The sequence below is a fragment of the Salmo salar genome, chromosome ssa19, assembly GCF_905237065.1.
Source record: "Salmo salar chromosome ssa19, Ssal_v3.1, whole genome shotgun sequence".
NCBI classification, from domain to species: domain Eukaryota; kingdom Metazoa; phylum Chordata; class Actinopteri; order Salmoniformes; family Salmonidae; genus Salmo; species Salmo salar.
Window position 1 is genome coordinate 43,304,655 of NC_059460.1, and position 15,183 is coordinate 43,319,837.

General features: G+C 48.2%; 1 protein-coding gene across 1 annotated transcript in view; it reads right to left on the minus strand.

Annotated features, from left to right (window-relative positions):
- The window catches only part of LOC106578852 (myocardin), a 227,387-nt gene that overhangs the window by 41,268 nt on the left and 170,936 nt on the right, over positions 1-15,183 (minus strand). Inside the window, 1 exon segment of the mRNA XM_014158068.2 lies at positions 8,535-8,779. Within this exon segment, the coding sequence (XP_014013543.2) occupies positions 8,535-8,779 (245 nt within the window).

Consider the following 15,183-nt stretch of genomic DNA (forward strand, 5'->3'; position numbering starts at 1 on the left):
TTTCTAGGGCTGGTGAGGAGGAGGAGGAATAATACCTGTCTAGGGCTGTTGAGGAGGAGGAGGAGTATTACCTCTCTAGGGCTGGTGAGGAGGAGGAGTATTACCTGTCTAGGGCTGGTGAGGAGGAGGAGGAGTATTGCCTGTCTAGGGCTGGTGATGAGGAGGAGGATTACCTGTCTAGGCCTGGTGATGAGGAGGAGTATTACCTGTCTAGGGCTGGTGATGAGTAGGAGTATTACCTGTCTAGGGCTGGTGGTGGTGAGGAGAAGGATTACTTGTCAAGGGATGGTAATGAGGAGGAAGAATAGGATTCCCTGTCTAGGGCTGGTGAAAAAGGAAGAGGAGTATTACCTGTCTAGGGCTGGTGAGGAGCAGGAGAAAGATTACCTGTCTAGGGCTGGTGAGGAGGATGAGTATTAGCTCTCTAGGGCTGGTGAGGAAGATGAGGAGGGTACCTGTCTAGAGCTGGTGAGGAGGAGGAGGAGGAGGATTACCTTTCTAGGGCTGGTGAGGAGGAGGATGATTATCTGTCTAGAGCTGGTGAGGAGGAGGAGGTGTATTACCTGTCTAGGGCTGGTGGGCAGGAGGAGTATTACCTGTCTAGGGCTGGTGATGAGGAGGAGTATTACCTGTCTAGGGCTGGTGAGGAAGAGGAGGAGTTTTACCTGTCTAGGTTTGGTGATGAGGAGGAGGAGGAGTATTACCTGTCTACGGCTGGTGAGGAGGAGGAGTATTACCTGTCAGGGCTGGTGAGGAGGAGGAGTATTACCTGTCAGGGCTGGTGATGAGGAGGAGGGGGATAACCTGTCTAGGGCTGGTGATGAGGAGGAGTATTACCTGTCTCGGGCTGGTGATGAGGAGGAGGAAGAATATTTCCTGTCTTGGGCTGGAGATGAGGAGGAGTATTACCTGTCTAGGGCTGATGATGAGGAGGAGGAGGAGTATTGCCTGTCTAGGGCTGATGATAAGGAGGAGTATTACCTGTCTAGAGCTGGTGAGGAGGAGAAGGAGTATTACCTGTCTAGAGCTGGTGAGGAGGAGGAGTATTACCTGTCTAGGGCTGGTGAGGAGGAGGAGTATTACCTGTCAGGGATTGTGAGGAAGAGTTGTATTACCTGTCAGGGCTGGTGAGGAGGAGTAGTATTACCTGTCAGGGATGGTGAGGAGGAGTATTACCTGTCTAGGGTTGGTGATGAGGAGGAGTATTACCTGTCAGGGATGGTGAGGAGGAGTATTACCTGTCTAGGGTTGGTTATGAGGAGGATGGGGATAACCTGTCTAGGGATGGTGAGGAGGAGATGTATTACCTGTCTAGGGCTGGTGATGAGGAGGAGGGGGATAACCTGTCTAGGTCTGGTGATCAGGAGGAGTATTACCTGTCATGGCTGGTGAGGAGGAGGAGTATTACCTGTCTAGGGCTGGTGATGAGGAGGAGGAGTATTACCTGTCTAGGGCTGGTGATGAGGAGGAGGAGGAGTATTCCCTGTCTAGGGCTGATGATGAGGAGGAGTATTACCTGTCTAGAGCTGGTGATGAGGAGGAGGAGTATTACCTGTCTAGAGCTGGTGATGAGGAGGAGGAATATTACCTGTCTAGAGCTGGTGAGGAGGAGGAGGAGTATTACATTACAGGGATGGTGAGGAGGAGGAGTATTACCTGTCTAGGGCTGGTGATGAGGAGGAGGAGTATTACCTGTCTAGAGCTGGTGAGGAGGAGGAGGAGTATTACATGTCAGGGATGGTGAGGAGGAGGAGGAGGATTACCTTTCTAGGGCTGGTGAGGAGGAGGAGGAGGATTACCTGTCTAGGCCTGGTGATGAGGAGGAGGAGGATTACCTTTTAGGGCTGGTGAGGAGAAGGAGGAGTATTACCTGTCTAGGGCTGGTGAGGAGGAGGAGGAGGATTACCTTTCTGGGGCTGGTGAGGAGGAGGAGGAGGATTACCTTTCTAGGGCTGGTGAGGAGGAGGAGGAGGAGGATTACCTGTCTAGGGCTGGTGAGGAGGAGGAGGGGGATAACCTGTCTAGGTCTGGTGATCAGGAGGAGTATTACCTGTCATGGCTGGTGAGGAGGAGGAGTATTACCTGTCTAGGGCTGGTGATGAGGAGGAGGAAGAATATTTCCTGTCTTGGGCTGGTGATGAGGAGGAGGAGGCGTATTCCCTGTCTAGTGCTGATGATGAGGAGGAGTATTACCTGTCTAGAGCTGGTGAGGAGGAGAAGGAGTATTACCTGTCTAGGGCTGGTGATGAGGAGGAGGAGTATTACCTGTCTAGGGCTGGTGATGAGGAGGAGGAGGAGTATTCCCTGTCTAGGGCTGATGATGAGGAGGAGTATTACCTGTCTAGGGCTGGTGATGAGGAGGAGGGGGATAACCTGTCTAGGGCTGGTGATGAGGAGGAGTATTACATGTCTAGGGCTGGTGATGAGGAGGAGGGGGATAACCTGTCTAGGGATGGTGAGGAGGAGATGTATTACCTGTCTAGGGCTGGTGATGAGGAGGAGGGGGATAACCTGTCTAGGTCTGGTGATCAGGAGGAGTATTACCTGTCATGGCTGGTGAGGAGGTGGAGTATTACCTGTCTAGGGCTGGTGATGAGGAGGAGGAAGAATATTTCCTGTCTTGGGCTGGTGATGAGGAGGAGGAGGAGTATTCCCTGTCTAGTGCTGATGATGAGGAGGAGTATTACCTGTCTAGAGCTGGTGAGGAGGAGAAGGAGTATTACCTGTCTAGGGCTGGTGATGAGGAGGAGGAGTATTACCTGTCTAGGGCTGGTGATGAGGAGGAGGAGGAGTATTCCCTGTCTAGGGCTGGTGAGGAGGAGGAGGAGGATTACCTTTCTAGAGCTGGTGAGGAGGAGGAGAAGGATTACCTTTCTAGGGCTGGTGAGGAGGAGGAGGAGTATTACCTGTCTAGGGCTGGTGAGGAGGAGGAGGAGGAGGATTACCTTTCTAGGGCTGGTGAGGAGGAGGAGGAATAATACCTGTCTAGGGCTGTTGAGGAGGAGGAGGAGTATTACCTCTCTAGGGCTGGTGAGGAGGAGGAGTATTACCTGTCTAGGGCTGGTGAGGAGGAGGAGTATTACCTGTCTAGGGCTGGTGATGAGGAGGAGGATTACCTGTCTAGGCCTGGTGATGAGGAGGAGTATTACCTGTCTAGGGCTGGTGATGAGTAGGAGTATTACCTGTCTAGGGCTGGTGGTGGTGAGGAGAAGGATTACTTGTCAAGGGATGGTAATGAGGAGGAAGAATAGGATTCCCTGTCTAGGGCTGGTGAAAAAGGAAGAGGAGTATTACCTGTCTAGGGCTGGTGAGGAGCAGGAGAAAGATTACCTGTCTAGGGCTGGTGAGGAGGATGAGTATTAGCTCTCTAGGGCTGGTGAGGAAGATGAGGAGGGTACCTGTCTAGAGCTGGTGAGGAGGAGGAGGAGGAGGATTACCTTTCTAGGGCTGGTGAGGAGGAGGATGATTATCTGTCTAGAGCTGGTGAGGAGGAGGAGGTGTATTACCTGTCTAGGGCTGGTGGGCAGGAGGAGTATTACCTGTCTAGGGCTGGTGATGAGGAGGAGTATTACCTGTCTAGGGCTGGTGAGGAAGAGGAGGAGTTTTACCTGTCTAGGTTTGGTGATGAGGAGGAGGAGGAGTATTACCTGTCTACGGCTGGTGAGGAGGAGGAGTATTACCTGTCAGGGCTGGTGAGGAGGAGGAGTATTACCTGTCAGGGCTGGTGATGAGGAGGAGTATTACCTGTCAGGGATGGTGAGGAGGAGGAGTATTACCTGTCAGGGATGGTGAGGAGGAGTATTACCTGTCTAGGGTTGGTGATGAGGAGGAGGAGGAGTATTACCTGTCTAGGGCTGGTGATGAGGAGGAGGGGGATAACCTGTCTAGGGCTGGTGATGAGGAGGAGTATTACCTGTCTCGGGCTGGTGATGAGGAGGAGGAAGAATATTTCCTGTCTTGGGCTGGAGATGAGGAGGAGTATTACCTGTCTAGGGCTGATGATGAGGAGGAGGAGGAGTATTGCCTGTCTAGGGCTGATGATAAGGAGGAGTATTACCTGTCTAGAGCTGGTGAGGAGGAGAAGGAGTATTACCTGTCTAGAGCTGGTGAGGAGGAGGAGTATTACCTGTCTAGGGCTGGTGAGGAGGAGGAGTATTACCTGTCAGGGATTGTGAGGAAGAGTTGTATTACCTGTCAGGGCTGGTGAGGAGGAGTAGTATTACCTGTCAGGGATGGTGAGGAGGAGGAGTATTACCTGTCAGGGATGGTGAGGAGGAGTATTACCTGTCTAGGGTTGGTGATGAGGAGGAGTATTACCTGTCAGGGATGGTGAGGAGGAGTATTACCTGTCTAGGGTTGGTTATGAGGAGGAGGGGGATAACCTGTCTAGGGCTGGTGATGAGGAGGAGTATTACCTGTCTAGGGCTGGTGATGAGGAGGAGGGGGATAACCTGTCTAGGGATGGTGAGGAGGAGATGTATTACCTGTCTAGGTCTGGTGATCAGGAGGAGTATTACCTGTCATGGCTGGTGAGGAGGAGGAGTATTACCTGTCTAGGGCTGGTGATGAGGAGGAGGAGTATTACCTGTCTAGGGCTGGTGATGAGGAGGAGGAGGAGTATTCCCTGTCTAGGGCTGATGATGAGGAGGAGTATTACCTGTCTAGAGCTGGTGATGAGGAGGAGGAGTATTACCTGTCTAGAGCTGGTGATGAGGAGGAGGAATATTACCTGTCTAGAGCTGGTGAGGAGGAGGAGGAGTATTACATTACAGGGATGGTGAGGAGGAGGAGTATTACCTGTCTAGGGCTGGTGATGAGGAGGAGGAGTATTACCTGTCTAGAGCTGGTGAGGAGGAGGAGGAGTATTACATGTCAGGGATGGTGAGGAGGAGGAGGAGGATTACCTTTCTAGGGCTGGTGAGGAGGAGGAGGAGGATTACCTGTCTAGGCCTGGTGATGAGGAGGAGGAGGATTACCTTTTTAGGGCTGGTGAGGAGAAGGAGGAGTATTACCTGTCTAGGGCTGCTGAGGAGGAGGAGGAGGATTACCTTTCTGGGGCTGGTGAGGAGGAGGAGGAGGATTACCTTTCTAGGGCTGGTGAGGAGGAGGAGGAGGAGGATTACCTGTCTAGGGCTGGTGAGGAGGAGGCGGAGGAGGATTACCTTTCTAGGGCTGGTGAGGAGGAGGAGGGGGATAACCTGTCTAGGTCTGGTGATCAGGAGGAGTATTACCTGTCATGGCTGGTGAGGAGGAGGAGTATTACCTGTCTAGGGCTGGTGATGAGGTGGAGGAAGAATATTTCCTGTCTTGGGCTGGTGATGAGGAGGAGGAGGAGTATTCCCTGTCTAGTGCTGATGATGAGGAGGAGTATTACCTGTCTAGAGCTGGTGAGGAGGAGAAGGAGTATTACCTGTCTAGGGCTGGTGATGAGGAGGAGGAGTATTACCTGTCTAGGGCTGGTGATGAGGAGGAGGAGGAGTATTCCCTGTCTAGGGCTGATGATGAGGAGGAGTATTACCTGTCTAGAGCTGGTGATGAGGAGGAGGAGTATTACCTGTCTAGAGCTGGTGATGAGGAGGAGGAATATTACCTGTCTAGAGCTGGTGAGGAGGAGGAGGAGTATTACATTACAGGGATGGTGAGGAGGAGGAGTATTACCTGTCTAGGGCTGGTGATGAGGAGGAGGAGTATTACCTGTCTAGAGCTGGTGAGGAGGAGGAGGAGTATTACATGTCAGGGATGGTGAGGAGGAGGAGGAGGATTACCTTTCTAGGGCTGGTGAGGAGGAGGAGGAGGATTACCTGTCTAGGCCTGGTGATGAGGAGGAGGAGGATTACCTTTTTAGGGCTGGTGATGAGAAGGAGGAGTATTACCTGTCTAGGGCTGGTGAGGAGGAGGAGGAGGATTACCTTTCTGGGGCTGGTGAGGAGGAGGAGGAGGATTACCTTTCTAGGGCTGGTGAGGAGGAGGAGGAGGAGGATTACCTGTCTAGGGCTGGTGAGGAGGAGGCGGAGGAGGATTACCTTTCTAGGGCTGGTGAGGAGGAGGAGGAGTATTACCTGTCTAGGGCTGGTGAGGAGGAGGAGGAGGAGGATTACCTGTCTAGGGCTGGTGAGGAGGAGGAGGAGGAGGATTACCTTTCTGTGGCTGTTGAGGAGGAGGAGGAGTATTACCTGTCTAGGGCTGGTGAGGAGGAGGAGGAGGATTACCTGTCTAGGGCTGGTGAGGAGGAGGAGGAGGATTACCTTTCTAGAGCTGGTGAGGAGGAGGAGGAGTATTACCTGTCTAGGGCTGGTGAGGAGGAGGAGGAGGATTACCTTTCTAGGGCTGGTGAGGAGGAGGAGGAGGATTACCTGTCTAGGCCTGGTGATGAGGAGGAGGAGGATTACCTTTTTAGGGCTGGTGAGGAGAAGGAGGAGTATTACCTGTCTAGGGCTGGTGGGGAGGAGGAGGAGGATTACCTTTCTGGGGCTGGTGAGGAGGAGGAGGATTACCTGTCTAGGGCTGGTGAGGAGGAGGAGGAGGATTACCTTTCTAGAGCTGGTGAGGAGGAGGAGGAGGATTACCTTTCTAGGGCTGGTGAGGAGGAGGAGGAGTATTACCTCTCCAGGGCTGGTGAGGAGGAGGTGTATTACCTGTCTAGGGCTGGAGAGGAGGAGGAGTATTACCTGTCTAGGGCTGGAGAGGAGGAGGAGTATTACCTGTCTAGGGCTGGTGATGAGGAGGAGTATTACCTGTCTAGGGCTGGTGATGAGGAGGAGTATTACCTGTCTAGGGCTGGTGATGAGTAGGAGTATTACCTGTCTAGGGCTCGTGAGGAGGAGGAGTATTACCTGTCTAGGGCTGGTGATGAGGAGGAGGAAGAATATTTCCTGTCTTGGGCTGGTGATAAGGAGAAGGAGGAGTATTACCTGTCTAGGGCTGGTGATGAGGAGGAGGAGTATTACCTGTCTAGGGCTGGTGAGGAGGAGGAGGATTACCTGTCTAGTGCTGGTGATGAGGAGGAGGATTACCTGTCTAGTCCTGGTGATGAGGAGGAGGAGTAATACCTGTCTAGGGCTGGTGATGAGGAGTAATACCTGTCTAGGGCTGGTGAGGAGGAGGAGTATTACCTGTCTAGGGCTGGTGAGGAGGAGGAGTATTACCTGTCTAGGGCTGGTGAGGAGGAGTATTACCTGTCTTGGGCTGGTGAGGAGGAGGAGGAAGATTACCTGTCTATGGCTGGTGAGGAGGAGGAGGAATATTACCTGTCTAGGGCTGGTGATGAAGAGGAGTATTACCTGTCTAGGGCTGGTGATGAGGAGGAGGAGTATTACCTGTCTAGGGCTGGTGATGAGGAGGAGTATTACCTGTCTAGGGTTGGTGATGAGGAGGATTACCTGTCTAGGGCTGGTGAGGAGGAGGATTACCTGTCTAGGGCTGGTGAGGAGGAGGAGGAGGAGGATTACCTGTCTATGGCTGGTGATGAGGAGGAGGAGGATTACCTGTCTAGGGCTGGTGATGAGGATGATTACCTGTCTAGGGCTGGTGAGGAGGAGGATTACCTGTCTAGGGCTGGTGAGGAGGAGGATTACCTGTCTAGGGCTGGTGAGGAGGAGGAGTATTGACTACATGGAACTCTATTCCACAACAAGTAACTGATGCAGCAGTGAAACTAGATTTATAATACAGATAAAAATACACCTTATGTAACTGTGAATCAACACAAACAGACACATGCATACACACATACGATAACATACACACGTACACATGGATTTTGTGTAGATATGTGGTCGTGGAGTAGTGGCCTGAAGGCACACAGTGTATTGTGAAATCTGTTGTGAATGTGTTGTAATGTTTTTAAATTGTATAAACTGCTTTAATTTTGCTGGACCCCAGGAAGAGTAGCTGCTGCCTTGACAGGAACTTTTATTATTTATTTCACCGTTATTTATCCAGGTAGGCCAGTTGAGAACAAGTTCTCATTTACAACTGTGACCTGGCCAAGATAAAGCAAAGCAGTTCGACACAAACAACAACACAGAGTTACACATGGGATAAACAAACGTACAGTCAATAACACAATATAAAAAAATGTAAAAAAATAATGGGGATCCATAATAAATACAAATTCAAATGACATGTCTCGGTCCAGTGAGGGCTGGTGATGAGGTGGAGGAGTATTACCTGTCTAGGTCTAGTGAGGGCTGGTGATGAGGAGGAGGAGTATTACCTGTCTAGGTCTAGTGAGGGATGTGATGATGAGGAGGAGTATTACCTGTCTAGGTCTAGTGAGGGCTGGTGATGAGGAGGAGGAGTATTACCTGTCTAGGTCCAGTGAGGGCTGGTGATGAGGAGGAGGAGTATTACCTGTCTAGGTCTAGTGAGGGCTGGTGATGAGGAGGAGGAGTATTACCTGTCTAGGTCTAGTGAGGGATGTGATGATGAGGAGGAGTATTACCTGTCTAGGTCCAGTGAGGGCTGGTGATGAGGAGGAGGAGTATTACCTGTCTAGGTCTAGTGAGGGATGTGATGATGAGGAGGAGTATTACCTGTCTAGGTCCAGTGAGGGCTGGTGATGAGGAGGAGGAGGGGGTGCTGCCCATGGCTTCAGAAGAGGGGCATGCGGACCCCTGGGACTCGTCACTGTGGGGTTGCTCTGGAGACAGACTGTCACTGTGGGGTTGCTCTGGAGACAGACTGCTACTGTGGATTTGCTCTGGAGACATACTGTCACTGCTGCTGTCCTCCTCGAACGCATACGAGTCCTCCTGCTTAGGAAACATCCCATGGTTTACTGGAGAGAGAGAAAAGAGGGAGGGAGAGAGAGACAGAGAGGGAGGAGAGGGGATGATGAGAAGTTGATGTGGTTCACGTGGTTCACTACAGCGATAACCACACAGTTCAATCACACACAGAGAAACAGAGGACTGAAACCTGACACGGTGAGATAACGGCAAAGAGGGCTTAGAATTCAAGGGTTTTAAAACATGAACAAGTATGTTCATATCTTTAAAGATTTACAGAGGTTAAAACAAAACCCAAATTGTAGGGTTGTGTGTTAGTGGAAGATTTGGTCTCTGTGTGAATGTACAATATGTTCCTGTCTGTGTGCCACAACACCGCTCTGTACAACACAGTCCCTATCCACTCTATAGTTTAACATCAGTATTCACACACTGCTCTGTACAACACAGTCCCTATCCGCTCTATAGTTTAACATCAGTATTCACACACCGCTCTGTACAACACAGTCCGTATCCGCTCTATAGTTTAACATCAGTATTCACACACCGCTCTGTACAACACAGTCCGTATCCGCTCTATTGTTTAACATCAGTATTCACACACCGCTATGTACAACACAGTCCGTATCCGCTCTATTGTTTAACATCAGTATTCACACACCGCTCTGGACAACACAGTCCCTATCCACTCTATTGTTTAACATCAGTATTCACACACCGCTCTGTACAACACAGTCCCTATCCGCTCTATTGTTTAGCATCAGTATTCACACACCACTCTGTACAACACAGTCCCTATCTGCTCTATTGTTTAACATCAGTATTCACACACTGCTCTGTACAACACAGTCCGTATCCGCTCTATTGTTTAACATCAGTATTCACACTGCTCTGTACAACACAGTCCGTATCCGCTCTATTGTTTATTAACATCAGTATTCACACACTGCTCTGTACAACACAGTCCCTATCTACTCTATTGTTTAACATCAGTATTCACACACTGCTCTTCTTCACTGTCACCTAGTCCAACACTTAGCCCCAAGGTGCTACTCTGCAGTGGGCAGAGACTGACATGGCCACTTTACAGTGAACACAGCCCTGATTGGCTGAAGTGATAGTGAACAGAGAGCTTTTATTGGTTTAGCTGAGAGAGACTGTGCTATCTGGAGGAGCAGAGCCTGAGGTTAGCACTGGGACAGAGCCAGGAGAGGGGAGGAGGGTGGTAATGTGTGTGTGTGTGTCTCGTTTAGTATGAGAACATGTGACCTGCCAAGAGTCAATCCTGGTTTCAATCACACTATCAGCCCCGCTCTGTGTCTTCCTCTGGTCCTTCACACATGGCCTTGTGCACTCACCTCGGTGTTATATCCTGTTGGTTGGATCTCTCTCAAATAGTCAATAAGTCAAATAGTTTTCCATGGTGTACTGTCGATTTAGGGCAGATAGCACTGCATTTTGCTTTGTGATTGTGTTTCTCAATAGGTCATGTGGTTTTGTTTTGACTGTTGTAACTTTGTTTATTCTGATTGATTGGATGTTCTGGTCCTGAGGCTTCAGTGTGTTAGTAGAACAGATTTGTGAACTCAGCCCCAGGACCAGCTGGATGAGGGGACTATTTTCTTTGCTCAGCTCTTGGCATTGCAGGGCTTGGTAATGATATGCGAGGGGGTATTTGAGATGTTTCCAAAACTGAATTGCTCTTTTTTTAGTTTTTATTATTAGTGGATATTGGCCAAATTCTGCCCTCCATGCAATCTTACAGAACTCTGTCATGGGGTGTTTGTCCCATTGGGTGAAACCCTACACCTCACTGCCAAGTGCAATCAGTTCAATGACACATTCAATTAGTTTTAGCAAAATTGTAATAACATAGAATGCCCTGCATGCTTTCTGTCTCAGTTCTCTCTCTCTATTCAGGAAGTAGGGTTGCCTACTTTAGTCCCAGTCAGGGACAGAACAGGTCACCTCTGGGCTATTATCAAATAAAATATCATTTTATTTGTGTAATGATGTACGCTGAGAGTCGGGATGCAAGTTCAGGGAGTGAATACATTTAATATACAAACAAAACAAGAAACACGAACAGCGCACCGACATGAAACAATAATGTCTGGGGAAGGAGCCAAAGGGAGTGACATAAATAGGACAGGTAATCAAGGAGGTGATGGAGTCTAGGTGAGTGTCAATAAGCACTGGTGTGCGTGACGATGGTGACAGGTGTGAGTAATAATCAGCAGTCTGATGACCTAGAGGTCAGAGAGGGAGTATACGTGACAGTACCCCCTCCCTGACGCGTGGCTCCAGCCGCAGGACGCTGACAAAAGGGACGATCCCGTGGATCAGGGGTGGACCGATCACCTCTGCCGAAGCGCGGGAACCTGTTGAGCCGGCTGGGGCACGGGAGCCTGGCGACCTAGAGCGCCGAAGAAGGAGCAGACGAAACAGCACCCCCTCTCTGACGCACGGCTCCAGCCGCAAGACGACGACCAGAGAGACGTTCCCGGGGATCAGGAGCGGACCGGTCACTTCCGTAGAAGCACAGGAACCTGACAAGCAGCCAGAAGCGCCGGAGCCTGGCGAGCCAGCTGTAGCATGGGAGCCTGTCGAGCATACCGAGTCTTGAAAACCTGACGAGCTAGCTAAGGCATGGAAGCCTGACAAGCTAGCTGAGGCATCCTCGGCAACAGATGCTTGACCCGCCAACCGAGTCTTGACACCCCGATATACCGGCTGAGGCATGAAAGCCTGAAGAGCCAGCTGAGGCATCCTCTGTTGCTCCGGCAGCGGAACCCAGACCCGACGTCACCTCCAACACAAAAACAAAAAACACTCCCTGATGCTTCCCTTTGGTGAGGCGTTATTCTGTAACGATGTAAGCTCAGAGTCGGGAAGCAAGTTCAGGGAGTGAATACATTTAATAAATAAACAAACAAAACACGAACAGCGCACCAACATGAAACAGATACAGAAACAATAACGCCTGGGGAAGGAGCCAAAGGGAGTGACATAAATAGGACAGGTAATCAAGGAGGTGATGGAGTCCAGGTGAGTGTCATTAAGCATGTGACGATGGTGACAGGTGTGCGTAATAATCAGAGTCAGAGAGGGAGTATAAGTGACAATTTGTCACATGCTTCGTAAACGACAGGTGTGGACTAACAGTGAAATGCTTACTTACGGGGTCTTCCCAACAATGTAGAGAGAAAGAAAATAGAGAAATAATAGAAAAGTAAAACACGTAATAATACAAGTTATAATAGATACACAATGAGTAACGATAACTTGGCTATATCAAATCAAATTGTATTTATCACATGCACCGGATATAACTGTGAAATGCTTACCTACGAGCCCTTAAACCAACAATATAGAGTTTTAAATAAGTAAGTATATACAAGGGGTACCAGTAACAGTCAATATGCAGGTCTACGAGGTAATTGAGGTAGATACTGTATGTACATATAACTAGGAATAAAGTGGCAGATAATAAACAGTAGCAGAAGCGTATGTGATTGAGTCAAAAAAGTTAGTGCAAAAAGGGTCAATTCAGATAGTTAAATAGTTAACCAAATAGCTACACGGACTAACTATTTAGCAGTCTTATGGCTAGGGTTGCACATTTTTGGGAACATTCAGAGGTGGAAACTTTCCGTGGGAATTAACTGGAATATATGGGAATTAACAGAAATGTATGCAAATTAATAGTAATACCATTTAAATGTAGATGTTTTTTTGCATTGGATATATTTATCATATAATATGGAGACAGAAACATAAACCTTTTACCTTATCATAATTAGACATAATTGCAAATGATTAAATCCAATAGAAAAAAAAATTATTTTTTAGTTACGAATTTAACTTTAATTAAATTAGTTGACTCTTCACATGGGATGATTTCACTGAACAACAAAAGAAAGGGAATATTGAATGATACCCAATGATCCATTGCATCTCCCAAAACCGTTTTCAACATACATCTGTAAAATGATAGTCTAGAAACTAAAGCTTTGGTTGTCTTCCTCTCAGGCTTCCATGTCTTCTCCCTGGACCTCCTCAATGTCCATCTCTTGAACATCAGACTCTGAGGCCTCATCTTCACTGTCACTTTCCAACCTTGTTGAGGGTGGCTCGTTGTCAGGCTCAAAAAGCCTTAAATGTGCCTGGATGGCCACTAATTTTTCAACCCTTGTAGTGGTCAGCCTGTTGCGTGCTTTGGTGTGTGTTTTCCCAAACAAGGACCAGTTGCGCTCTGAGGCGGCTGATGTTGGTGGGATTTGTAGGATGATGGAGACAACAGGGGAAAGAGCCTCAGATCCACAAAGTCCCTTCTACCAGGTGGCTGATGAGATATTTGGCACGACTGCCATATTGCATCTCCATCCCAAAGCCCTTGCTTGGAAGTATACTTCGCCAGACTGCCAAGAACCTTGCCCTCATCCAGGCCAAGGTGGCAAGACATGGTAGTGATGACACCATAGGGCTTGTTGATCTCTGCACCAGACAGGATGCTCTTGCCAGCATACTTGGGGTCCAACATGTACGCTGTGGCGTGTATGGGCTTCAGGCAGAAGTCTTCACGCTTTTTGATATATTTCAGAACTGCAGTTTCCTCTGCTTGGAGCAACAGTGAAGTGGGCAGGGCAGTACGGATTTCTTCTCCTACATCTGCAAGCAGAGTCTGAACATCAGACAGGATGGCATTGTCTCCCTCAATCCGTGGAATGGCTACTGTTATAGGTTTCAGGATGCTTACCACTCTCTCCCAAAATACATCATCCAGGAGGGTCCTCTTGATGGGGCTGTCCATATCGTGATATGTGATATGGCCATTTCTTGGAGACTCCTTCCCCTCCAGGAGACTGTCAAACATGATGACAACACCGCTTACCGATCGCTGCAGCTCTACACAGCCCATCTGTAAATAGCCCATCCAACTACCTACCTCATCCCCAATTGTTTTATTTACTTTTTTGCTCTTTTGCACACTAGTATTTCCAGTATTTCTACTTGCACCTCATCATCTGCACATTACTCCAGTGTTAACTTGCTAAATTGTAATTACTTTGCTACTATGGCTTATTTACTACCTTACCTCCTTATGCCATTTGCACACACTGTATATAGACTTTTCTATTGTGTCATTGACTGTATGTTTGTTTATTCCATGTGTAACTCTATGTTGTTTGTGTCGCACTGCTTTGCTTTATCTTGGTCAGGTCACAGTTGTAAATGAGAAATAGTTCTCAACTGGCCTACCTGGCTAAATAAAGGTGAAATAAAAAAAATATATATAATAAAAAACACCACTCCAACGGGTGTTGCTGGGAAGCTTCAATGTGGTGCTCTTATTCTTCTCACTTTGCATTGTGAGGTAGATTGCTGCTATAACTTGATGACCCTTCACATATCTAACCATTTCCTTGGCTCTCTTGTAGAGTGTATCCATTGTTTTCAGTGCCATGATGTCCTTGAGGAGCAGATTCAATGCATGAGCAGCACAGCCAATGGGTGTGATGTGAGGGTAGGACTCCTCCACTTTAGACCAAGCAGCCTTCATGTTCGCAGCATTGTCTGTCACCAGTGCAAATACCTTCTGTGGTCCAAGGTCATTGATGACTGCCTTCAGCTCATCCGCAATGTAGAGGCCGGTGTGTCTGTTGTCCCTTGTGTCTGTGCTCTTGTAGAATACTGGTGTCTGATTCATCATTTTCACCTCGAATAGAAGTAGAGGGACTTTTGTCAGAGGTTGCTTGTTGTGGGCGCTGAGGGAACTTTATGCACTTGGCCAGATGATTCTGCATCTTTGTTGCATTCTTCACATATGCTTTGGCACAGTATTTGTAAATGTACACAGCTTTTATTTCTACATTAGCTGCAGTGAAATGTCTCCGTGGCATTTTCCTGTAAAGATTATAAAAAAATGATTAAAAAAAACCCAAATACAATTCCATGTACAGATAAATAGTTAAGCAGTTAGAATAAACAACTCCTTTGTAAGATACATGTTTTAAAATGAAACATGTATAGAAACAGGTGAATTAACACTCCTCAGTTAGCAGGCTCAAGCAAGCTAGAACCCACATGGTAGCAAAAACTAACTAGCAGAAATTGTTAACAAGTTAGAAATGATTTAAAAACACTTTGCTGTAGGCTACTATTTACTAGTTAACAAAAAATAATGTGTCATATAAAATATATTCCCCCCGCCCAGAATTGTTGTCCTTGGCACAGGCAGTGTAGTAGTGTGGGCTCAATAGCATCTCATTAGTGTGCAAGATCTTGAGAATCAGCTGTACATGTGATGGAAGAGTACACTGTGCATGCAGAGGGTTGCAATTCCATTGAATTGGGGATAGTTTAACCAAAATATGCCACAAGACCTAGAATTGCCTTATGTGTATCCCACAAAAAGGTTCACTGTTATAAGCTAACTTTTTTGATGAATTTA